This window comes from Netta rufina, assembly GCF_964035555.1.
Source record: "Netta rufina genome assembly, chromosome: 4".
Taxonomy (NCBI): domain Eukaryota; kingdom Metazoa; phylum Chordata; class Aves; order Anseriformes; family Anatidae; genus Netta; species Netta rufina.
In genome coordinates, this window is record NC_140127.1 from 61,485,475 (window position 1) to 61,512,253 (window position 26,779).

At 36.2% G+C, this 26,779-nt stretch overlaps 1 protein-coding gene across 2 annotated transcripts in view; it reads left to right on the forward strand.

Annotated features, from left to right (window-relative positions):
• TAPT1 (transmembrane anterior posterior transformation 1) overlaps nucleotides 1-22,807 on the forward strand; it is a 38,838-nt gene extending 16,031 nt beyond the window's left edge. For both annotated transcript variants that reach the window (XM_084286358.1, XM_084286359.1), the window contains 11 exons: nucleotides 2,548-2,710; nucleotides 6,456-6,591; nucleotides 7,243-7,340; nucleotides 7,497-7,566; nucleotides 9,093-9,173; nucleotides 9,744-9,853; nucleotides 11,441-11,500; nucleotides 12,819-12,887; nucleotides 14,203-14,279; nucleotides 17,848-18,008; nucleotides 20,693-22,807. In XM_084286358.1, the coding sequence (XP_084142484.1) occupies nucleotides 2,548-2,710; nucleotides 6,456-6,591; nucleotides 7,243-7,340; nucleotides 7,497-7,566; nucleotides 9,093-9,173; nucleotides 9,744-9,853; nucleotides 11,441-11,500; nucleotides 12,819-12,887; nucleotides 14,203-14,279; nucleotides 17,848-18,008; nucleotides 20,693-20,922 (1,255 nt within the window). In that variant the 3' untranslated portion in view covers nucleotides 20,923-22,807. The remainder of the gene's footprint in view (nucleotides 1-2,547; nucleotides 2,711-6,455; nucleotides 6,592-7,242; nucleotides 7,341-7,496; nucleotides 7,567-9,092; nucleotides 9,174-9,743; nucleotides 9,854-11,440; nucleotides 11,501-12,818; nucleotides 12,888-14,202; nucleotides 14,280-17,847; nucleotides 18,009-20,692) is intronic.
• The last annotated feature ends 3,972 nt before the right edge of the window (nucleotides 22,808-26,779 follow it).

The window sequence follows — 26,779 nt, forward strand, 5'->3', positions numbered from 1 at the left end:
TTCTGGATATTGGCAACTTATAGTTAATATTGCCCAGGGCTATGACTACTCTTCTTCAGAGTTGAGATTATGTAGTACTCATGATAATGAATTTTACTAATTAGTATGTGATACTAATCAAGAGGTCTGATGGCTTGGTGTTCAAGATTGTTCTGAAATTATTTTCTAGTATCAGCACTGAGTATGAACGTAGTTACTGATTACTGGAGACACTAAGTGGAAACACTGAGGAAAATGAAAGCAGAAAATGCTGTATGTAATGCATGGGCTAAGGCTTTTTATGATAGGCATGAAATCATGTCAGCCTGTGTGTATTTATGTATGTATCTAAATAGTTTCATGTTAAGGACAGGAATAATTTATGACAAATGGAACCAATATGAGCTGATCATATACTAAACCTGCAACATTTATTTCTCTCTGAACTCTGACTACGTCATTTCATAACTGCAGGCTTTGCAGGTCTTTCTGTATTACATGCCAAAAGAGGACAGATAGAAAGAATACTTAATCCATTTACTTGATTTCCTTGTCCTTGTAAGAAATAATTATTCCTATGCCATATTATATTCAGAGCCACATGGCTATATTGTTCTGTAAATGTCATTAGACAGCAGAAGAGGATTTTGCTGCTGTAGTGGTGCTGTTGTAGATTATGATATTTCATGGTTAATCTCTCTCAATTTAGAAACTTGTTAGCAGCAGACCCTAGATTTCTTACCTAGACAGTATAAAGGGGTCTGTTCCACGTAAATGGAAGAATGATGGAGCAGCTTTTAAATGCCAGGATCTTCTTACTCCTTTCACTTTCTAGAAAGTAGTTTTCTAGTCAGCCTGTGTAGTAGTCCCTTGTGCTGACTACGGGTTAGAAATGCTGAGAGCTCTTCTGTCATCAAATTGATTAAATTGAATTTCTGAGGGTATTTCCATGAGTTCCTTTAAATATGTGATTTGAAATGCTTGTCACAGCGTTACTGCTTCTCATGGGTGAGAAGTACAAGTTACTGCACAACTTTGAATAGAGCATACGTTGTATTTTTAGTTAAAGCTTCAGAAAAGATTGAAGGAACGCTACTGAAGTTTTCTCTAGGTACTTGCTTATTTACAGCAAGTGAGAAACTAAATCCAGGTCACCTTGAAGACTGTAAAGTAACATTCTCTAAAACCATTATGTGAATGTACTCTGTTCTACAAAAGCTTAATTCCTGCAAGGCACAGCAGTCAAGTGTACATGTAGATGGTCTAACCCTTTTGGACAGCCTTTGTGTTGTATAGTAGTGATTATTTATTCAGTTGTTCTCGACACAACATATCTAAAATGTCTTCATCTTTTGAGTGCACAGGATGCTGTGTGTGATTTGGCCACACCTTTGTAAGGCATTATTCTCCTGAGTTAGTTTTCAGAATTGATACCACTTGCAGAAGTGCAGTCGTGCTCTTGATTATGTTCTTAAGAGTTTGTCTTCCCTGTGATGGATGCTGGCTACTTTTACAGCAGCTGCTTGTGACAGTAACTTAGAGGTCATACATAACTATTCAGATGTTTTTTCAAAAACAGCATATTTTTTAAAATTAGCATATTCAAACTGATAACATGTTTTGGAAAAATAATGGGAGTGTTGTCTAATTTCTGAAACTGATGACTGAGGAATACAGTAAATAAACAATTGTAACTCATGTTCAGCTAATTTGTTCTGACTTATGTGAAATTCTGCAACAGACTTTCAGTGTGTCTTAAAAAGACTTATATTTAACAGAAGTTATAGCTCTGTAGTTTGATTCATAGTTGTTAAACTGCCTTTTGATTCAAAGATTTTTTTTTTAAATGCTTTTGCATCTTATTAGTACTAAGCTAACTAACTAGACAAGTGTATACTTCCTACCTTGCAACTTCATTATGCTTATGGCTGGTATTGTGTCAGTTGAGGTGAAACTGTATTCCTCCTGGAGTTCTAGGTTGTAGGATAAAATTGTGTGATGATTAGTCTAAACTTCAGGGAGACTTGTGTGACTGTAAATAGGAAAACTTCTGCATTGTTTCAACATCAAGCTCTGATATAAAATTGTGCTGAGACTGCTGCAGATCTTAGGGCTAAAAGAAGGTATGGAATTGCAATTAGGATCTGTTCTTTAGCATCTGGATCATTATGTTGAATTGAAGACGACTGCTTCATTTCTTTTGGTTATAGCAAATGCAGTTTCTGTAACTGAGGAAGTCAAAATGATAAGTAGAATTGGCTGGAAAAGGGGAGGTAAATGAAAAGTTCAAGGGCATGCATGGAGAATGTTTTTAACAAGTGAGATTCTTACTCAACAAATACAATATTCAAACTAAATGGATGTGGCAGATAAGATGATCCTGTTCAGGAGTGTGATGCTCATTGTGATGATGGTGTTAAGTGTTGGAGTGGGGGGTTGGGGAAGGATTAATAAACTATATTGAAATGCATCCTTGCTAAATAGCTTCAGTAAATTCATACTGACTTTGTAACTTATGTTTTGTGGGGATGTGACACTTAGTGGAACTTCTTGCCCTTTGTATTTCAGTGATAGACGTTTGCTGCAACCTGCTCAGGTGTGTGACATGCTCAAAGGAGTGATACTGGTCATCTGTTACTTCATGATGCACTATGTTGACTACTCTATGATGTATCATCTGATAAGGGGACAGTCTGTCATAAAGCTCTACATCATCTATAACATGCTTGAGGTAAGAATTTTGGCATCAGAATATCAAGCATGTTGTTTTCAGAATGTTTAAAAAAATACACTCTTGTTACAATATTTGTTCTTAGAATTTGGCACCTCTCTCATAAATGTGCACACCTAATAAGCCTAAATGTTGTGAAACAGCTAAGATCATGAAAATAAACTTCGTAGATTCTGTTCCATGTTACTTAGTTTCCGTAGCTTACTAATCAATTTAGTTAAATGAAAATCGAGAACTCAGAATGGAAGAACTGAAATGCAAGAATGAACAACTTTTTGAGCTTCCTAATATAAGCCAAAACTATTGATTTGAAATAATTTTAAGATCCCAAGAGAGACCAGGGATGAAGGATGGAGGAAGGTGTGAAATCTGACTTTGATTTCTTCATTACAGAAATACAGCTCTCATTGAGACTGCAAGGACTCCTGATACAGCTTAACCTATCCTCAGTCCTTGCTGGCAGCCAAAATCTTGAATACATTGTAGTAAGTTGAATGAATATAGAGAATCAAGAAAAGAAAACTCTGTTTTGAAAGGATAAAATAAGCATAAAGAGAAACCATGGGGGAAAAACTGTTCCTGTTTTGATACTAATGTAAAGCATGAGAATTTTAATTGTATTTCTGCCATCAATGATTCACTAAGTAAATAACGATTTTATAGCTATAATCTTATCCCCAACCTGCATATATAGGACGTAGTAGTGATACAACCTCCTTTTGAAAGTATTCAGTCACAGCTTTGTACACAAGTTACCCTACTAGGGTTCTGAGATCTCAGACTTTTTATCTTTGAACATCGTTGTAACTTCATTTGAAGACTACTTAAATGGGCTATACTTTGTGAAAAATCTGTATATTTTGTCTGGAAACATTTGTTTTCATAAAGTATTGTGCAACAACACTATTCATTATCCCAAGTCACCTAAACGTCTCAGAAGCCACTTCAGTTGCTTATTCATAGGGTTTTTTCCTTTTTATTTTAGAATTGATAAAAGTCATATAAAAATTGGAACTTGATGCAAATTGTAGTTGTTGGCAGTATTCATCCATATATATAGTTCCCTAACCTGTGAGAGTTTCACAGCTATCACTTAATAGTCTTTGAGAAGACTTTCATTCTCCTAGTGCCAAAAAAGTACAGCACCATGTGCTTACCATGTAATTTGAAAAGAGACTGAAGCGTTTGCTGTGAGTTGGAGCCACGTGCTGTGCCCTTTTGAATGATGAGCTGAGTTTCTTTGCTATTTTGACAGAACCCAAAATGTGTCTCAAGAAGTGGTACCTGGGTTTCCTTTCCCTAACTAAGGGGCAGAGCGGAGGAGGTGTTACAATGCGTAGTTACTGTAGTTATTGGAAAACTTACTTAGAAGTGGGAAGTTGGAAATCATATTTAATTACCACAGTGTCTCATGAAACTTGACATGTCAAAACAAAGGATATAAAAAGGGGGCTTTTTTTACAGCAAAAAGTTGCAGCCATAGAATCAGCAAAAAATGGCATGGAATCCCACTGAAAGACTTCATAGATTGTCAGCTTTAACAGGTTGTTCATTCACTTGCTTACACTACTTCAGTGAATTTCATTACAAGCCTACTACTTACACAAGAAATGAGATTTTTTTAGCAGCTGTTAAATATGCATTTTTAAGCAATCAACTTTACATTTTTCACAAATTTTTAAAATGGAAAAATCGTTTGAATTTAATTTAATCACTGAGCAACAGAGATGTTTACAATGTCCTAATGTTTTCGGCTGTTAGCGTGTCCTGAGAACACTGTCACGGACAGATATGAGGGATGCAACATCTTCAAATTTTGTGCTGAATGCTCCAAATAGCCAGCCTAAGGGGAGCGTTCAGCGCAATTGGCTTAAATGGCACTTTTCTTTTTTAGATTCAGACCCACCGGCTCCTGCTCCTTGTGAAGCCCCAGTGTGCGTTATGCTGGTGACACCGCTCACCACGGAATTCGGCTGGAGCCTGGAGCCGGCATGTAGGGTTTAGGTAAGTCACATTTGGAAGAGCAGACAACAATATTGTGTGGTGGGTTTTAATATCTTTTTATCATACCAGATAAGAAATGTGACTTACATAAATAAAAAGAAAGTCAAAGCCGCCATTTTATTTATTAAACCCCGCACAATATTGTTGACAAAACTTCAAACTCTAAGCATTCTGTGGTAGGTATTACTACAAAAGGTGTACTTATTCAGTGGGTTGTCACAACGAGCAGGAGCCAAACAAGGCACACCACTTTAATTTACGAAATTTACAAGCCGAAAACAATGCCATTGTAAATATCTCTCAAACTGATGTTTTTTTGAACTTCAGATTTACGATAATGCATCAGCTCATAATTCATTTTATTTTCAAAGGTGATGATTAAAAAGTAGCATTCAAGTTAATTAAAAGATTAAGTTAAAAGTTGAAAGATTAAAGTAGAGCTTGCTTGAGACACCCAGTAAATTGTTTTTATTCAGCCTTCATATTTCAGGAAATTTGAATGTTGGCTCAAATAAGTTAAAACATGATTTGTATCCCTTCTGAATACTTACCTTTAGAACTCTGTTAATTAACAAAGCTGGGAAATTATATGAGATCTGTTTACTGATATTGTCTTCAGAATTTATTTTCTAGTTAACGGGGCATGGTTTAATATTTACAGTCAGTTCTGTATTGCTGCTTGCTGTTTAATATGCCCAAAATTGTCATCTTACAGAAAGACAGTAAGAAACATCAGTTTTGTTTAAGTAGAGGTAATTGGTTTTCATATTTAACTGTTTCATTTTGATTGGGTTAGTAAGCAGTAAAAAATACTTTCTATTTTAGCCAGACACATGACTTGTAATACTGAATTTAATTTTTAAAGTGATTTTTTTTCTGGATCTACGTGCAGCTCAATTTAAAAATTATTGACCTTGAGTATATAGGCAGAAAAAAAAAAACAACACTTCTTTGTAATGATCTTCACTTTTCTGTGCTTGCTAGTTAGGAAGTCTTGAACTGGTGTATTTCCTTGTGATCTTTCTTGCTGTGTTACTGAATTACAAGCTCAGTTTTCTGTCCATATTTTTTTCTACCTTTAGAATTACTGCTAAGTTTCTTCCTATATATTCCTTTAGTTAAATTTCAGATGTTTGCAGGTATTTTTTCCTGTTGTTTTTTAAATACCTGATTTTGGCAGAATTTCCAGCCCCCCTCTATCTCTTGGTGTTGTTACAGTATTTTTAACTTTGATTTCTGCTTTATCCATAGATTTGTATTGAGTATGTTCCTCATTCCAAGCTGTAAGAAAACAATACAGTCAAATCTAATTTAAGTCTTTTTTGTACTTGTGAGCTGGTATTTCCTGTCACGCATTCAAAATTCATTTTCTTCCCCTGTTAAGTCCAGAGGCAGGGGAAAAAACGTTAGCAATGGTTTGATGCAACAGACATACTGTTTTATCAGAGGCTGAAGTTTGAACTGCATTTGGATGTCTTCCAAGGAAGCATCTAAGATAAATACTATGTGGTTTCATACTGTAAATACTGTTGAAAAGGGGAAAATAAATTTGAAAGGTAAAATAAGTTGCTGAATATACAAAAGAACCCATCTAACTGTGAAATTGAGAGTGGGATGATAGCAAAAAGAGATGAAAACTCATGTGAAATGTTTTTTAGGTTGAGCTGTACTTAGACTGGCATATTCAAGTGTCTTTGAGAAAAATATTGCTGGAAGGCAGTAAAAAGTTCTTCTTGTTTAGGTGGCTGATCGTTTGTTTTCTTCATTTGGACAAGATATTTTGGATGCTCTTTACTGGACAGCTACAGAACCAAAGGAAAGAAAAAGAGCCCATATAGGTGTGATTCCTCACTTCTTCATGGCAGTGCTGTATGTCTGTATCCTTTTTTTTTCTTAAAAAAAAAAAAAAAAAAAAAACTTCATAATGGTATTTCATTTCAGTAGCAGATTGCGTTTTTAATACTCAGTGATTCAAATAAACAGTAGCTGGATACTTCATGGAAAATTAGGTTACTGTTTTGTGATTGAATATTTTGGGTCACAGGATCTTGAAGATATTGGAATGTTAGAAACATAGTTGAAAACATTCCCTTGAAATAAAGGGAGAAATGCACGTGTGAAGTAACGTTACAATGAGCTGATGAAAATGATCTGTGAAGGAATATATACATTAATTCAGAATGCTTGTACTTTTCCCCATTTCCTGTGAAATCTTTAGGCTGATCCCTCTCCCCGCTCCTCCCCCCTCCTCCCCCCCTCCCCCCCCCCCCCCCCAGGTAATATTACATTTTCTCCTGTTTGACTGGGCTCTTTCAGGATGAGAAAGCATAATTACTCCATGCTGTAAAGCACTGTGGGTACATTAGAGATTTAACTACTGACATGCTGCAAACCTAGGTTGACAGATAGAAACTCCTTTGGTTGTTTAATTTTGGAAGTAAAATAGGAAATCAAGTTCTGATGCTGTTCAGTACTGTTGTGCAGAAAAACTATTTCCAAATACGTTTCCTTAACCCTGCTATCTACAGTCCTGCATGCTATTCTCATAATGGTTCAAGCAACAACCCTCAATGTGGCCTTCAACTCTCACAATAAATCATTGCTTACCATCATGATGTCCAATAATGTAAGTATGTAACTTTGTTATAAACCTACCCTAAATTTTTCAGCGTCCTTCATTTTAGTGTAGCACGTTGTCAATTTTCATATTATTTGATTGTCTGATTTGCTTGCACCAGTTTGTTTTCAAGAGAAATTAAATAACTGCTTTTAAAAATTGCAGTTCGTTGAAATAAAAGGAAGTGTTTTCAAGAAGTTTGAGAAGAACAATCTTTTTCAGATGTCAAATAGCGGTATGTATGGCTGTGCTCATCCGGGAAAATGTGAAATAAGAGGCTGATTTTATTTTTTCAATAGTAGTGTGAAAAGAGCTTTACCTTGATGAATGTGAGCATTCTGACTTGAGTTCTTCATTGCCCACGTTGGCTCAATAGGACAAAAATGTGATTCTGTTTCTAAGAACGCTATTTTTCCTTAAATAGCTAGTTTTTATTTGACACGCTAAAACAAATTTAGCACACAGCCAATAGGTTATTATATTAAAAAATCAAATCTAAATAGACTTCAGGCTTGCTTCAGATTTTGAAACCTGACTGCTGACGTGTTTTTTGTCTCATTCATCTGCAAATTGCAGTGATAAATGTAAATGTTAAATGAAAATTGTTTTGTGATCCTTCAAATGAAAGACTGTTTACGCAGAAACTGAACTATATCACACAGAAAAAAAGATAACACTAAATTTAAATCTTCCTCCTGAAAGTTCTTTTAAAGCCAAAAAATATTCTTCCTGGCAGGGTTTGACAAAAAGTTTATCCTATGCTAATATGTATTTTTATTCCAGTTTTTAAATACTACTTTTTTTTTTTTTAATTAAAAAGATTTAACTTTACAGTAAAAACATCTAGAAGTGATGTTGATTACTAAAATACTGGCAGAAAACAGTTTCCTTAAGCTTTCATTAAATCAGAGTATCCCCTTAAAATAACTGAAAAGGCTGTCTCATCAAAAAACTTTTTCGGACTTAGCAATTTGTGGTGCCATTATGTTTCAAATTTTATTCTATTATTCGATAATGCATTTTCAGGAAGGTTTTTTAATATAGGAGAAAATGTGGTGCTTACTGAAGTAGTCTGTTTGGATTGTTTCCGGAAATAAGGTACAGAAGTAGAAAGTCTCCCTGCCTGGTCTGGGAGGTCAAGTCATAGGACTCTACCCCATGTCTGACAGCTTCTTCATTCTTACAGTTTTGATCACTGAGCTGATGTATCCAGCTATTCCCTTCTAACGCAGCAATACAAAAGTCTAGGAAGAAATCTTCTAAATAAGGTGTAGTAGTTTGCTTGAAACCTTTTTTTTGTACTACAGGACCTTCTATATATTAATTTTCACATCCAAGATCTGTAGAAAGTGAAATTTGCCTTGAACTTAAAATGACAGCTGTTCTGTCTCCGTTTTTGCACCAGGAGGTGCTGTTTCTTTTTGGATCCCACAAGAAAGGCAGGAACTTTATCAAGAAAGATAACTATTTTATTAACATACTGGAAAAGGTGATAGCAAGTTATGAAATATTTTGTTCATTCTGATAGTGGGAACCCCAATTTCATGCAGCATTGGATGGATGCTGCAGAGATCCTATCTGTGGTGAAGTTTCCAGCATCTCCCTCCTTCCTCTTCCCCCCCAGTCAAACCTGATCAAATTTCTTGTGAAAGAGAGTGTATAATTCAAGACATAAGAAATGATAGATAAATACTCGTTCTGTGGTTTTATGTCAGTAAACGTTTGTTTCGAGTTGACATCTTACTTTTTTTTTCTAACTAGATATAAAAGAGAGGTTCACCAATTATGTGCTGCTACTAATTGTATGTCTAAGGAATATGGAACAGTTCTCCTGGAATCCAGGTGAGAAAACCTATAGAAAAATAAAATAGAAAATGGTAAATTCCCATGTGTTAAGTAATAGTTACTGTAAACATTCCCATTCATAATGTAATATTAATTATAGTTAGGATTTTTAACAGAGTATTAAACAAATATTGGGTAAAAAGTTAGGCTTCGTATTAATAAAAATGTTTAAACTTGATTAAAATAATGTTGAATGAGTCTAGGTCTGCGTGATGTGTTTTGCTTCAGTGTTAGTTGCCTACCTAAGCTTTACCTTAAGCACCTAAGAGGTTAAACTACAGGTACTTGGTCAATTCCATACATACACTTAAAACCTACTATTCAGTATTTGCAAAGACTCTCTTCCTGGTCAAGATAAGCCTTTATGCTTAAAAAGCATAAAGGTTTCGAATCTGATCCTATTTGTGGTGTTAATTGTTAATTTGTCGTGTTTTATTGATGAGTGGAGAGGTGGTTACAGACACTGCTTCAGAAATTTGAGGATTTTTGAATGTTGAACAAAAGTCTTGTCATTTTGTATACTAGAGTCAAATTAAATGATCTAACTTGTTTCTTCCCAACCTTCAGATCATCTTTGGGTGTTATTCCCAGATGTTTGCATGGTGGTTGCTTCAGAAATTGCAGTGGATATTGTGAAACATGCCTTTATAACAAAATTCAATGACATCACAGCAGATGTAGGTATTTTGTTTAGAATGCTAAATGCTATTTTAAGTTGTAGTTTATTCTGCTATTTTTTTAATATTGAAATCCTGTTTCAGTACAGAAAATGCAACAATTGGTTATTTTCACGTATGAAATATAATTTGGAAAAGCTTGGTAACTTTCTGATACAATACATTTCTGAGGATCTTTATAACATGCAGCAAACGCCTCTGCTTCTAAATTGGTAGTTCCAGATCTGTGAATTACTGAAAGTATTGTGTTAACAGTTCACATAATAACCACAATTCACATAACTGGCAGATAATTTTGTGATGTGATCTCTAGATAAATTGTCAAGAATGTAAAACATTAAACTTCTTTTAGAGCTTGTACCTCTTATTTAAAAATAAAAAAGTTAAAATTCAAGTCCCAAGGGGGGTGGGGGGGGAACAAAACAAAACACAGATCTTGAGGCTTTTGAATCTCTATTCTTCCATGCATGTTAAAGGTGGAATCTGAAATCAGAAGCACTTTTCTACTGTCTTTGCAGCACAAATATGAAGTAGTTTATCCATCAGTTTTCCACTCCTGTAATTTCGTAGACCATATATTATGCAGTCCTTCTTTTAAAGTAGTAGATGAGGTCATTATTTGTGTAGTGTGGCATGATACGCTGGCCATTTGACTTGTGCATTGTGTGAATTCAAATGCACTTGATAAATTTGTGAAGAGATGAGTTAGCGTTTTTTCGCTATTAAAACCACTTTTCAGGAAATGAGGTCAAAACTTGGAAGTGCTATCACTTCCATCTCTAGTAACTACATTGTGTGGTGTAGAAACAAGTTCAATAATGTACTTAATAAGCTCCCTTATGCCAGAGGCATTTATGCATGCCCTACTTTCATATAGAGTACAGGAAAGAGAAATAATGAAGTCATGGTAGCCAAAGATGTGTGCTGAAACAGCTTGGGGTGTGGAGGGTAGCAGGTGATAATTTTGCAAAGTTCATCTAACAACCCTTGTTTTTTTGTTTGTTTTTTCAGTGTATGAAGTTATAATGACTTGGGGTGGCTAGGTGAAACTTTTCAGAAGGTTTGAGCACCTCCTATGCAAGTTGCCCTTCCAGGCAACTTCCCCTTGTTTTTCTGTCTCAATGGGCAGAGCTGTTTGAAAAAGAACCAGAAAAGCGTTGTTCATCTTCCTGATAAGATTTTCTTTTTTCATGGGATCACTTGCTTAGTATGTAAGCTTGCTCGTTTGTTTATTTTGATCCCAATACTATACTTCACGTGTTTAAAACAAATGATAATTCTTAGGGAGAAAAGTAAATGTGATTTCTCTTACTGTGTGGTGTTGGTTATCTTCAAATTCCATAAAAGCTTTACAGTCTCATTCAATTCTGAAAGCATTGCAGTCTTATTTGTTGTAGGTATGTATAAGTTATTACAGAGATACAGACTCATCTGAAGGGTGTAGCTGAACCTCAGGAAAACTGGGTTTGACTCCTTCAGTCTGCACATAAATGTTTATAATATTTTTAGAAAAATTGTATTAATTCAGTTGCTTTTGTAGTGTGTCAACACGTTAATCATGCATCCAATGTGCTGGATTTTTTCCAGGTCTACAGTGAGTACAGAGCCAGTCTTGCGTTTGACCTTGTTAGCAGTCGACAGAAAAATGTAAGCCAGAAAACAAAGGCATATTCTTGTATTAACTAATATAATTGTTATAGTGGCATATTGGAACAAATACTTAAAAAGAAGTACTTACAGAATAATTCCACTCCTTCAACACTGAAATTGTGCTCTGCTTTATTTAATGAGAGATAACAGGAATATTTCCTTGTAACTTATTTTTATCTGGTTGTTTGGGTCAGTTCAGGCTTTATTTAACACGTTGAGAAGTCTCTTCCAAATACAGCCAGTGAAGGTTTATAACAACTTTGACGTTTTGGGGATATATAGGAAAGTAATCAAACTGAGAAATGTATTAAGATACTTTTAAAAGACTGTTCTTTTTGTGCTGTTTTAACTGTTAGATCAAAATACAATATTCGTTAGCTAGTGTATGGATATTTGTACCATGCATGTTACTCCTGTGGCATGGGTATTTACAGAGCACAGACTGCTGGTGTTTTTTGTGAGAACTGTTTTTTGGTGTGCTATTGACAGCACAGTTCTCATGAATGAGTCTCTAACTGTTCATGAGTGCTCTAGATGGGTGCTCTGTTAATATTTACAACAATTTTGGTAGTGTTCTTGGCTATGTTCCAATAGCTATTGCTAGGGAATGTATTGATTATACCTAATAAAGAAGTTACCTTCAGTTACCACAAACCATTAATTATTATTAATTTGTTAAGAGAAAAACAGCTTATTAGTTCCAAATACTCTATTCCTTCTCCTGAAGATCCTCTGTGGAAAACGAGTGCCTATGTGATGCTACCTAACTTCAGTGTGGCTCTCAGTAACCCACGAATGTTTTCATGTAGAGTAGTTGTGTTTTAGGAGTGCAAATGTAAACATGTTTTTTGCAATGGTTTTGCGACTGTTATCTTAGGCTAATTATAAGTGGTTTTAGAATGATTTAAAATTGATAGTGTGATAATTGCATTTTTATCCCTGTTGTGGGTTTTTCTGTATAATACTAGAGGATCAAAGTCAAATTAGTACAAAGATGTCCCTAAGCTCAAAATAATCTACAGATGAAATACAGTGTGTTTGGATTCAGTGTCCTAATTGCTTTTGATAAAGAGATTTATATTATACTCCAGTTGCTGTTGATCTGGAGTACTGAAGCTGATCTCACCAGTCATGGTAGTATTACTTTTTTTTGTCAGTGAGTATAGCTATCTGCGCTTGCATTTCAAAATACGAATTTACTTTATACCACTGTAGTGTTTTTAGCACAGATCAGTCCTTATCTAGAGGATGTGCTAAGCTAAAATAAGCTCATTTCTTTGCATAAATAGTTCCATTCTTCCTTTTTTTTTCCTAGGCATATACAGATTATAGTGATTCAGTTTCCAGAAGAATGGGTTTTATTCCTCTTCCACTGGCTGTTCTAGTAAGTGATACTACAAGATTGAGTTAGTATTCAGTATAACCTGTATCACATACTAATTATGACTTCACAAATAAGTTAGTGTTTATCAGCTTTTCATAGATTAATATATATTAATTTTTTAGAATTCATGGGCGCTTGGATTGTTGCAATAGAATTAAACTACATCTGTGCTTACTAAACATTTATTCCTTTTGGCAAGTATCCTGTTCATTCATTCAGAATAGTCAAAGCAGCTGGTTGCCAGAAGGTTAGCAGTAATGCGCTGGGTTTTTTAGGTTCTTATAGGAGTCCTTGTGGTTGTCCTTGTAATGGCTAAATGGCTAAATTTTCTTTTGTATAGGGGCACTGTGCTTCTGAGATTCCTTGAATATGTAATTCTGAAATAGTTGACCCTGTTACACGGGCATGCTGCTGTAAAACGAATCACATTATTGGAATTGTGTCCATATGCTATCTGTTCTGAATTAACTACTACAGAATGTTTTCTGTAAATAGCTGCTGTGACATTCCCCATCCACACACACAGACAAGCAGTAGTTATCATAGCACTGGGAACGTGTACTCACTTTGCAAACAAAGATGCTAATTCATAATTGCCCTGGAAGACTGTCACTGTGAATTAACTTTTAAATGTAATGGATGGGGGAGAAATACTATTGACAGGCTTAGCCTAGTTTGTTTTGCAGGATTTTTAATAAAGAAAAGCTATGACCATAATAATCTCTTTTACTAAATAAAGGCACGTCCAGTGAGAACTGGATCGAAGTGCTGTTTTCTAATTAATTGTGTTCTTAGATATTATCCTTAATACTAATAGATTTTATTACAAACTGAAGAGTTCTGCTGTGTTGGAGCCCTAGCTGTGAAATACTGAAGTAAAATCAGATTTCAGGATCTTCTGTCACTGCAACTTGGGATTCATCTATCTAGTCCACAAGACAATTTTGTATTCAGAGTGTTTTGTGTAGTGTGAAACGCTATGGTTCTGTCTTACCATGTTGGCTTTTCTTGACAGTTAATTCAGCTTTTAGCCCTTGACTTTTGGAGAAGTTTTTAGGTTTGTTATTTTACGTAGTAATTCGTGTTGAGGTAAACATTGCTAGAATATAGCTTTGGCAAAGTTTTAACTAAATACTGGTATAGTATCTATTCAAACCAAAATCTTGAGTAGTCAGCACTGTCGAGGGGAATGTTAAAACAAAGTACTATTAACATAACTGTCTTGTATTTATCCAATATAAAAAGTCTGTTAGAATATTTGATTAATGATTGTGTCCCGTATGGTATAACTATTTAACTTTTATCCTTAAAACAGCTCATCAGAGTCGTAACAAGCTCGATAAAAGTACAAGGAGTCTTAGCTTATCTCTGTGTTGTGCTGTTCTACTGTGGGTAAGTAAATGTACAAAAATATTTACCATTATGTGATCAGATGTGAAAAAAGCTTCTGTTGATTCATATGGATGTACATGTAAACACCATGCATGTTGAATAGAATTAAATGTAAAATGCTTCTGTTTATAAACTGAATTTGAAAAAGCTTGGATTGGTCCCTGTATTTGGGGATTATAGTCTTCAATAAGTAACTGAAGTAGTGAAAATAATTTCTGGAAAGGTAATGGAAAGAATTTATGACAACAGACAAATGCCATCTCTTAGCATAAAAGGAGAAATTTAATTAAAAGCAGTAAAACTTCTTAAAAGAACAGAAGAGGCAATACGCACAACAGCAGCCAACAAGTTCAGTGCTCTGAGCAGATCATGAATTCTGTCTTGCCCATGGCAGAGGGGTTTGGAATTAAATGATCCTTAAGGTCCTTTCCAACCTAAACCAGTCTATAATTCTCTGGTAGTTAAAAACATGTTTGTTTGTTTTATGAAAGAATATACATAAATGCAAGATGTGATACCTTTCCAAGAAGGGTGGTGTCAGTAAGTAATATTAGGTAATAAAAAATTGTGACAGGACAGAATATTCCTAAAAGCAATGACCTGCAAGTATCCCCTTACTGCCATGTCAGCTTACACTTGTGTTATCCTTAATTTCTTACCAGTCAGTCTGAGATGAGATGAGATACATTTAGTTGTGCTTTAAATCCAATCTAGTTTGCCTGTCTTGAGGTACATGCTGTAGACTATGATGAGTGTTTTCTAGGAAAGTTGCATACTGAGCTGTGTGAGCATTTATCGTCTCAGAGTACTGATTGATCTTAAAACAATCAATTCCTCCTAAAATTGACCATAAAGAATTAAGCGGTTTAAATTGCTGCAGCACAAAGGAACTTTGGATACACTTTAGTAACACACATGGTAATTCACAGCGTGGCTCTTCAGGTTTCCCCATAGCATGGAGGGAATACCTGTTCCAGTGTCCCACCCAGTTGTGATTGCAATGGAAGGCATCAAAGCTTGGAAAGTGGAAGAATTTTTAGATCTGGGGCACAAGTTCTTCAGGGATGCTGGAAGAGAGGAGTTTGCTGTTTTACAATAATTTAGGAAAAGAATGAGATCATTACCCATCATTTTATGTGACTATTAGATCTACTCTGTGATCTGCAAAAAAGGTAGTAATCAGCATAGAGACTCTTTTATGCAGGATAGCTAGGACTATAAGCTAAATAGGCCAAATGTTAAAATGTTAGCTGTATTCCTCTGCATCATACTTGGAGTTTTTCCCCAGAGTGTGACATGTTCCTTTTAAGCCGGCTCTTTATAATTGAAAGCACTAGCCCCTGACCATCCTTGTGGTATACCAAGCTCAGCACCTTCATACTGCTCAGTGTGTTATGTCTTTTTTCCTCCATATGTGTAAGTTTTCCCTACATCTCCATTCTGCTACTGCAGTTGTAGAATTTTCTCAGTCTCTGTGGCTTGGAGGATGGAGGGCAGGAAGAAGTAACGTGATTAACATGCAGGATAAAACGCTGCTCTTTGAAGGCATAGTTGCTAGTCTATGGGGAAGCTGTAGTGTGCAGTCAAGGACAAGCACATTTGCTGGAATAGGGGAGAATTGTAGAATGGGGAAATAGGCAACAATGAGGGCTTTCTTCAGAGCTTTGGACCAAAAAGATTTTCTTGGGCTGTGTTCAAGCCTGGAGTTTGAAAGTTAAAACTTCTAGGTTACAAGAATAATAAATTTTGTAATTTTTCCTTACTGAAAAGTGAGAACAAATTCTAGCTTCTGTCATGATCTCATGTTTGGAGCTCTTGCACCTTTTGAGTAATTGGAGTTGTGAACATAAATTTCAGTTCTGCATCAGGTTAGCATAGTGTAGGTCTGTGAGAAACTCCGTGATCAAATCTGAAAGAGCTAGATTGGCAAAGGATTGAGACTACAATGCAGAGGATGTTGCTTTGAGTTGGTATTTAACAACTGTGATTCTTTAAGTTACCACATTACCGAGTCTTATCCAGCATAGGAAACTTGAGTTTTATTTTTCAAGGACTTTGAATAGTTTTAAACTTCCTTGGTGGTTAGAACTTTGAGACTGGGGTGGACTGGCAGAAAGGAATGAAAGAATTGCTAGAAACTCTTGCATAATTTTCCAGGAGAACTTGAAGCATTGAAATGTTGATTTATATCTTTCTCAATTTTTGATGTTATTAAATTAGACTTAGATTATGCTTTCATTCTGAGACAGGTGTTTACAGTATGTATTACATTAAAAAAACATGTAGGAAAAACTTCTTAACATTTTTTTCAACTCTTAGGTTATTGGGACTGGCTTTGTTTCTAATAAAATTGTAGAGTCATGGCTTTTAACTTTTATAAAATAATCTCTGTGGTTGCTTGGATACCAAAATGTACTTCTGGATGATGAAGGTAGTCTGGTCTGCTCTGCTCTTTCTTCCATTTCTCTAAATTTCTTCTAAAAATAAATGTATTCCATAAAATTGGCTTTAAAATGTGATGTATTTTGTTTTTCTGTTTGAGTTGTGATTACGTTAATGCAGTCAGAGAGAGTGAAGTTGCTGCTCAGGTGTCCTTGGGGGCCACTGCGATTCAGCAGTCAGACTGCTCCATGGATTTTAATTTCTGAATGGCCACTTATCCTCAGGTCTTCCTTTTAGTCTGTTAGCAATGTCCAAAATAAACAGGTTTTCAGAGAGTGGAGAATAAAGTGCATCTGCATTTGATTTGCTTTTGTTACGTAGGTTGATTTATGTAGAGGGTATTTATAATTGATCCTACAGGGGATAGATGGCTACTTCATTGTTACTCCGCTGCTGGTTTCACCTCTGGAGTGGACGTTGGCCTGCATGTTGTGTAATACTAGTAATGGAACTTAGATTTACAGTTCAAACAAGCTTTGTAAAATCTAAAAGCACTTGATGGTAGATAAGACTCCCTTTTCTCCAGGGATAACAGGTGCAAGGGACTTCACAGATTTGCTGAAGTTTGTGCTGCAAGTTAGTGAAAACAGAAAAGGAATCTGCCATCAACTGCACTGTACTATGATGGTACTGCAGTGCTCCCCCTTGGTTTTGTTGAATTTAATGGACTGTCTGTTGTGATACCAAAAAGGACGTTGTTTGATCAGTCTAATTTCACGAAGCTATATATGTGTGTGTTCTTAGGTTTTAAAGTCCACTACCAATCCTCATCTGAGCACACTTAAGGCTACAGATTTAACAGTAATGCATTTAATTTGGACTTGCTCTGTCGAGGGCCCTCTTTAATTCTTTGTTTAAATATTTGATGTATTAAATGACGGTGTAACTGTCCTTGTCATTTCATTAAACTTGGTGTTTTCCTCTAGATGCCTTCTGGAGACGGTGGGGGGAAGGGTTTTAAGCACTGAACCTGAAACAAATTGTTAAGAAAAGGAAATTACTTTTTGCTATTGAATGGTTTTAATTTCTTAGCTAATTGTTCCAAGACAGCAGTAATCATATGCAATTATTTTAATATTAATGCTTGGTAATGCAAATATGTAAATAAATCCTTTTATTTATGCAGGTTAATATCCCTAAAAGTTCTTAACAGTATTGTATTGCTGGGGAAATCGTGTCAATATGTAAAGGAGGCAAAAATGGAGGAGAAATTATTCAATCCTGTCCCAACTGCCACCCCAGGGAAGTCAGCTGGCAAATCGCAAAGCATGTTTAAGTCTACCCATGGTAAGCCTAACTGTCTCACTCTATTTTCAGCTGTAATAAAAATTGCTTTCAGACTAAATTTAATATTGAACCAGATGTATGACATTATTTACCACACAGTAGCCCGGTTGCTAGACCTTAATTGTACAGTATCACAGTTGTGAATACAAGTCAGTAAATAGAATTTACTGCTTTTAGTTCATGCATCATCTTTTAATAAATAATAAATACTCTTAAATACTCTTCCATAAATGAAAAATGCTCACTCTTCTTTGTAATGAAATCCTACCCTGGTATATGGAGGTGATAGAAATGTCAATACTACGCAAGTAAATATTGATACATCATCTCTGGTAGTGGTGAAGTTAAATAAGGAAGCCTTTCATCCATTTGTTGCGGAAATTAATGTAAAACATGGCACAAAAAATAGGCATAATTATTTATAATTGAAATGAGCACACAAATGAAAAAGCTTTCTGAAATCTAAATAGGAATTTCAGCTTGTCTCTACCTACTTTGTTTCAAGTCTGTGCAGTGTGGCTTCCTTGTATAGGTGCTCAGCATTAATGGTTAATGTATAATTGGACTGAGGCATTATATGATATTCCTGTGACGAGTTATAGGAGGAAACAGAAACCTTCATTGTTTCAGTCAGCTGAGCTGGATTGTGTATCTTCCTCCGCAAAGAGTTCAATGAGAGCCCTAGACAACTTAACAGTGAGGCTTTTGTGTTCACTCTGTTGCTTGCCAAAGACTTGAACAGCTTGAAATGTAAGGTGCTTATTAGTTGTCAGTGTCTTGCCAGCAGTAGTAGAGTTAAGAATCTGTCAGTGTTAGTCATAAATCCCTGCTTTTCAGCTGTGTCAAATCACATCAGGCTGAAATGTGGTGCAGATGTTTATTTTTAAATAGCTTAAATTCATAGAGTTGCTTTAGTTTCATTATGAAAGAATGTAATGTGAATTGGTCTGAATGCCTTTTGTGTTCCACTAGAGAACTCTTACCATATTGATGCTAATGTTTTAATTAAATATTCTAATACTACACTTGTGTATAAGGTTTAATAAGCCATACTTAGACTGACCCTTAAACTTACAATAAATAAATCCTGAAGACTGTTTCCAGCTGAAGCAGCAGCAGTTTCACCAAGTCAGTCGGCGTACACTGTGTTTTCCTAAACCGGAAAATTGGTAATTAGAAAGTGGCAAGCCAAAATGTTTTGTTGATTTTATTCAGAATATTCTTAACTTCCATTAATAATGAGGAAGCTCAGTTTTCAACAGTTTTTGAGTTTTTTTTATACCTTCTCACATCTCTGTATGTAATAGAAACCTCAGTTGCGTGAAAGAATGATTTCACCTTCCCCAGCTTTTCAGTGTGTATATTACTACTGGGCTCTGCAATATTCATTGATCCCTGTGCCTCACTTAGCAAGTTTTTTCTGTACAAACTCTCTACTCATCTCTTACTAGAATGAGAGTAAGGGAATTAATCTGGTCTGCTTTCTATCAGCTTATAATGTAAGTCAACTTATTTTCTTACAACAATTCCTACCTCTTCCACAGAAACAGTTTAAAATATTGAGGAATGAAATACTTTCTCATGAAGAATGGAGGTTCTAGTTACTGGTAATCATTTGTAGCCTGATCAGTTTTCTGTGGAAGCTGTTAGAGCAAAATGATTACCTCTGTAACAAAGCTCTACAGTTAGAATTACTTCCTTTTTTGATGCAAGTTTAGTACCTTTGACTTGCATAATACTGTGAGGAGTAATCCATTTACCTTCGAACGGGAGATGGTATACTGTGAAGAGCCCATACAGAAAAAAGTTTTTTGTAGTAATAATTTGGAGTGAATAATTTGTGTAGTGCTGCCATTCTGTCAAATACTGTTTGCTTGAATCATTCTGTAAAACTCTCGACACTAGTCAGATTTCTTCAGGTTCCTCTAGAAACAATAATTCCTTTTTAAGAGGAGTGAGTAAATAAGAAAATTTGACTTTCTTGTTACTTGCCTGTGCATTTTAATGTATTTTTAAAATGCTTTAACAAAATGTGGAAACAACACATCAATACTGCTCCTTAATATCTCATTTGTTACCAGAACTCTTTGGAGCCAATGTTCAGTTCCACTGAAGAAAGGACCCAGTGCTATTAAAGTGCGTAGCACTGCGTGAACCATTTATTAGCTATCCCTAGAGAAATGAGGTTTGCTGTACATATGTAGAGGATTAAGCACATCTAACTCCTTCTACAGAAATTCCTTTGATTTATTTCAGTATAAAATACTTGTGTGTCTCACACAGGAATTGTCAAATATCTTCTTGTCTAAGCCAACAAAAATGGACTCTACAAAAGAATGCAGAGTCCAGCTTTGGGCTACTTATTACAACACAAAAGGATTCAGCAAAACAGCTACTTATGCTCTTACTATCTATCTGAACTTCTTTAGAATTCTTTTTTTTTAATCCTTGACCAAATCAGAAAAGCAGAATGACTAAAAAGGATGTTGCATCTTAAAACTAAAGAGGTAATGGCTTGGTAGTTACATTACCAGGCTTTCACAAAGCATTCTTCTGTTGCTTCTGCTGCTTTGATGCATTGCACTTTTTCAGGACGGCTTTGGCAGAATCTACATGTTAAGAATGCATCAGGATGTCTGTGTTAAATTCATGATTATCTTTGCAACTGTCTCCTCTCCCAACAGGAATTTCCACAGATGAAAATGGATCTACATCAGTTACCAATCAACCCGTGCATCAGAAGGACAATATGCCATCTTTACTTGTAACAAGCAATTCCGATCAATTTCTGACCACTCCTGATGGGGAAGAAAAAGATATAAGCCAAGACAGTTCAGAATTGAAACACAGGTCTTCAAAGAAAGACTTGTTGGAGATAGACAGGTTCACTATTTGTGGAAACAGAATTGACTAAGATCTTTTTAATCAATGTGCTAAGGATACTGAGCTGTTGGGACAGCAGATGATACCAGAATGGACAGTTGCCAAAAAGGCACATAAATATTTATTTAAAAACTTAAATTATTAATGGCAAAAATATTAATTTCTTTCTACAAGTAACTTGGCTTGGTATCTGGTCAGGTCAAGTAAGCGATCTGTAACTTGCCTCTTGGAAAATGTGGTGGATCGTGAGTCTCTAGCCTGGTGGCAGAGCTGCAGTATCACTTTTCTGGAAAATAGACTGGGAAAAAAAGCATAATCCTGTTCTGCATTATGAAACCACGCTTCCAGAACATGCTACTTTTAAGAAGGTTCCTCCAGTGTAAGGATATTCCTGGAAATGTATGACAACATGACAGGAAGCTTGCCTTTCAAGTTATCTTGTTTTATTAAACATCTGCAAAGAGATCTCAAAACTTGTGCTTATTTCAACAAACACATAAAGCATTGGTACATAAAACAGCAAGTCAGGATAGTTACTCTTGTCAACAGAAAAATCTTTTCAAGATGTATCTGAGCTAATCAGAATAAAAAATTGCCTCTAAATGAAATATTTACTGCATACTATTTTATCTAAATACCGAACACCAAGGAAAGATCACAAAATACAACAAAGGTCCTGCTTAACTGGGCAAATAAGAAATATATCATTCATTGTGTTCAGCTATGTGTCCTGCAAGGCAGGTTATTTATAAAATAATTTTATAAAGCTGAGGATTTTGTCTTGTATGAAAAAATAAGAGGGAGTAAACCTATATGTCGAGGAAAGGCAGTGTGAATTGCAGCAAGCGGAAATGTTGCATTGGAACCGTATGTATAGCATTAATGTAACAGAATAATACACTGCATTTTGGGATTTCACTCTGGCAAGAATGACATGTGTATTAACTTGCCAGAAAATACGCCTGTAAAAGCTCTTACTGACAATCAAATCAGAATTATCCATTTCAGTTGATTGGTTTTAGCCAGACATAAGTAGATGCACTCCATCTATAAAGTGCATTTAAGCATTACAATGCATCTTACTTCTTTCTGGTGTGAGCAGCAGTTGGAGGAGAATTGATGAAAGATGGTTTGGAGTCCTGAAGTCGAGAATGAAATAAATTTCAGATCAAAACTGAGGCCTCCAAAGAGACCCTTCAGTTGATGATAAATTCTTTATGTATTGTTGTTAAAACACAGCATTAACTTCTAATGCCTTTCAGATACTTAAGTAAGCACCAGTTTCACTTTCTAAGGAAAAGCATCATACCAGTGCTTCAGTGCTGAACAAATGATGACAAATTTACTTTTTGCTATTTCACAGTTTGTCAGAGTGGGAAAGCTGGAGTTTATTTGGTTTACGGATATAAAATGTGAGTTTAACGTATGTGTTAATCCCTGAAACTTGCAGGACTGTGCTAGTTTAGCAATTGGAGCCAATTGCACAGAATTATGAGGTATCTGAGCAGGCTTGGTAATGAGGTGGCTTTGCAATATGGGTTAGTGTGGTCTGCTCTGGTGGGAACTTCTTGCTGCAGTCTGTCAGCCTCTCCTCTCCCAGTCAGGGGGGCTGGAGTAATGGCCAAAATCTGTGGTTACCGTTCAGGGATGAGAGTAAAGGAAGAGGATTTGTGCTGGGGAAACATCTGAAATTCTTTAATATTTGATGTATTTTCTACTAATTGGAGATGTTCACACATTGAAATTCAGATTATCTGTCAATTTGGTGTATCTTATTTTTGAATTATTTAGCAATTGCTAAAGGAAGCTTGGAATTGCTTTCATTTTTTTCTGTTGAATGTCATTCTGTATCAATTTTATAAGTGCATCTTGTGTGAAACTCAATAAAATTGAATTTTGTAATATTTGTTTAAAAAGTACAGTGTCAACACTTCTTTGTTAGTATGGGAGCCTTCGTTGCCTCGTTTTTACAGTTTAATTATGGTAACAGGATCCAAAGCAGTATGGATGGCTTTTGGTACAGCAGTTACATCTCCATTTGTTGTGTAAGCTTGACACTGATTTTGTTCACTTACAGATCAAAATACCTCAGAGGAATACTTGAGCAGGGGGCATTGCAAATGCAACGCTTTCTGTTAAACTCCGAAGGTCTGGTGGGGGCCCAACTGGGCATGAAATTTCATTGTTTTCTCTTGCTCCAAGTGCTCTAATTGTTCCTAATTGTTCCTATGTTCTCACTTGTGATTAACAGGGACCTCTTGAATATCTAGCTCAACCTTTTCAACGGAAGCCTGCAGCTTCATCTCTGACCCTGGCTGGCCCTCTCAGAACTGAAGGGGGTTTGTTGGGGAGGGTGGGGGGAGCAAAACACCAAGACCAGGTTTTTAGCCTGTAGATACAGTTCTTCATTTCTTCAGCTTTACTTGAAAAGCTCAGTATTAACAGGGAAGTAAGAGCATCAAAGGTTAAGCAGTGAATAAATGGAGCTCTCCAATTCATAAATCCCTCCACAATTAAAGTCTGGACAGTTCTGATGCAAGCAGTGATACTTCAACAAAAGTCACAGTTGCCAAATTAATTCCAAAAGCACGCACTGAATGCAGTGTATATTCATAATGAGGATTATTCATTATGGGAGCATTAAGTAACAACAGTTTTCCATAGGATTATTTCATTAATCTTTTGAAGCCTTTCAGATGTTCTGCAGCCAAGCAGAATTTCCCCTCAGGCAAAGTAGTTTTACAGTAGTCACAAGCATGTTGTTTTCACAAGTGCTTGCATCTTCATTGAGAGTTTGAAACTTTCCAACTTGGTGGGTTTTTTGTGTGTGTGTGTGTATGAAACTTTGTATATTCTGACTATTTATTAAAAAGTTAATTTTCACCACACTTCTTCAGGTGACTTGATAAAGTCAGAATTTGTTTGGTTGTGGCTGCTATTGCAGCTCAGCTGAGCTCTTGGGGTACAGTTATGAATCTTCAGTGGTTGTAATTGAGACTGAGTACAACTTAATTTTAGTGCAAATGTAGTCAAACTGTGAAACTGAAACATTGCAACACTTTGTCTTACCAATTGGGTTACCCCGTTGTGAATAAGCTGGGAGTTGTACAGCTGTGTCAGAGTTGGGTAATCATGGGTTCAGAAGGGCTCTTCACAACTGCTAAACAATGTGTTCTCATAGCGCTTCAGACTATCTGCTTCATCTCAGGCATCTGGGCTGTGCTACTTTCACTGACCCCGAGGAAGCAAATAGTTTTGTGTGAGAGGGACTGTAACATAAACACTGAAAGCAGTGCGATGGGACCGTGCCTATCTCAAGAAAACGTTCCTGCATGTAATGGCATGAGATGCTTAGGCTTCAGAGGCTCTCAGAAATGCCTAATGCATCACTGTTGTCTTTTTCTCTCTAAGAAAGCAGTATCTTTTATCTGCCATGACAATTGAGGCTGAGCCTAACTAGTTTTGGGGGGGATTTTTCAGGACTTCAGCATTTGTTACTGTGCTGTAGAAAAGACACTGCCGATAGAAGACCCTGGGTTGTGAATGTATAATACTAAATAAAGATAATAAAATACTAAACAAAGAGCTAAAGAATGTTCTTTAGCAAGCTTGCAACTCTAATAACAGAAAAAAAAATATAAAACAACCACAGCTTTTGAAAGTATTTCTCGGTTTTGCCAAAACACTACCTATTGACATGTTTGCAATGAAATTAATCCAGCATTAAATATGTGCTTACTGCAAAATCGTCTTCCCACCTATATTTCACAGCTACCATTTAAAGCTGTGTAGTTTATTTCTTCCATCCTCTACTCCTCTGTAGTAGAGTAAAGCTGTCAAGCAGAGCCAAGGCTTCACTCTTAATTGCAGGCAACTCTGTCTTACAGCCTACCTCTGGAGAGTGTCGTGCATCCCATCCAGGGTAGGGAGAGGAGTTTTTTGTTTTGGGAGTACAAACAGCTGGGTTGCAGTATCACTTCCTGGGCTTCTCATCTTTTAAGGTGACTGATCCACGTCTGTAAGCTGTCTGCTAAACAAACCTTGTCTTAATAGGCAAATACGGTATTATGGTGCATTTATTAATTTCATGGTTTTATATCACTGATTATCTCAAATTGTTGATATGAGAGCAGTGTTATAAGAAAAGTATATTTTCATAGAGCAATTTTTGGTGTTCAAAGAAAAAAAACAGATTTTATGTTGGATTATCATCTATACTTAGTTTTTTGGTCAGAAGTAGTGATGAAGTTAGCACGTCTGTTGGCTACTTTGAATTTCCTAAAGGGTACCTTTCTGTGATGTCCAGTCCTGACAGGTGCTTATATCCTCTGCTCCATTTGAAAATAAATACCAAGGTAGCTCACGAGTCACTAGATCTTATTTGATGCTGACAGTTAAAAATAGGTAATTAAAATAGGTTGAAATAAGTCTTGGTAAGTGATGTCTCTTACTGAGAAGTGGGGCAATGAAATGCAGCATTGGGCAGCACATTCTTCAGCTCAGCGTACAAAGTCAGAGCAGGAGGGTGTTTGAACTGGTGCTAGCAAGTACGGTCCTGGTGTCAGGACTGTCAGTCCAGGGTTTGCCTGCAGAGTTGATTTGAACTTGATGTTTCTGTCAAAGTTAGTAATGTAGCCATCAGCCAACTTCCTTCTATACCCAGGGCACCAGGAGTTTCGCTAAACTCATCTCTTCTAGAAACAGTTCTTGAGGTATCCTGTGCAAATAACTAACCTCGAAGCCATGGGACCTTGTTTCCAGGTCAGTTACACTCTGCGCTTTGCACACCTGCAAGGCATATCTGCAATGAAAACGAATCTTGCAGTGACAGATCTTGGCACTAGCTACTGATTCAAGACAACGTCCTTAATACAGTACCAGAGCACCCACCTGTTAGGCTGATCACTAAATTTGAGTTGTCTTTAGTCACTTAAGATGACTGTGATGTTGGACAGGGAGAGCTAATTGTGTAGCAGTGGTTCATGCTGCCTGCTCTGCCATTTAGTGACCACATTCTGTCCTGCCTCCACACAGGCAGGAATAAGTTCTTGTGGTGGTTTTACTGTGCTAGGCACTGCTGTTCCAGCTACAAGTGCAGAGCACAGCACTGTATGGGCTGCTGCAGGGAAAGTTAACATCCCAGCCAGACCCAGTACAATTCTCTAGCCAGTTTTCATGTCAAGCATTCATTTCTTAAAAGCAAGGAGCAAAGCTCTGGAGTATATTTAATCAGTGATTCTTTCTAGGAACAATAGCAGGTAAGTCAATTTCACAAAATGACTCTGCTTCATGGGTCTTAAATAGGAAAAAGTAATAATCAGGAAAAACTATGTGAAGTAGGTTTCAGCTTTTATTCTGAAGCTTTTGATTATTTATTGCTATTTAAGTGATATGGCTAATTTATGAAACATTACTGCAATTGGACTATGTGAATTTTAATGTGTGTTTTTGTCCCAGTGTGCCTGAGGACAGTATGTTGTGCTGAGCTCTTTGATATCCCAACAAAACTGCAAATCCTAAAAAATAAAAAAAAAGACTACACAGTTTCAAATAACCACTGTAAGGAGCAAGGTAACCTCTGCTTTATCTCTGGTGTGAGCAGCTCCTGAGAGTAGGAAGCCTTGCTAACAAGACCTGTTAGTAAGAGACAATGCACAGTATACTTAGTTCGCACTATACTTACACTTTCTAAGTTCTCCTTATGGTTTAAAGACCAAGAAAATGAGTATGGTCTTCAATCTGCTCCCCTTTCTGTCATTTTGGATATGTCAGTTTTTCATTGGTTATTCTAGTGTTCATCCAGGCCATAACCTGTAGCTTTTTTGTTGTTTTTTAAAAGATGACTGGATAAATCTCGTCTTGTTGAAGGAAATATTCTCACAGGAATT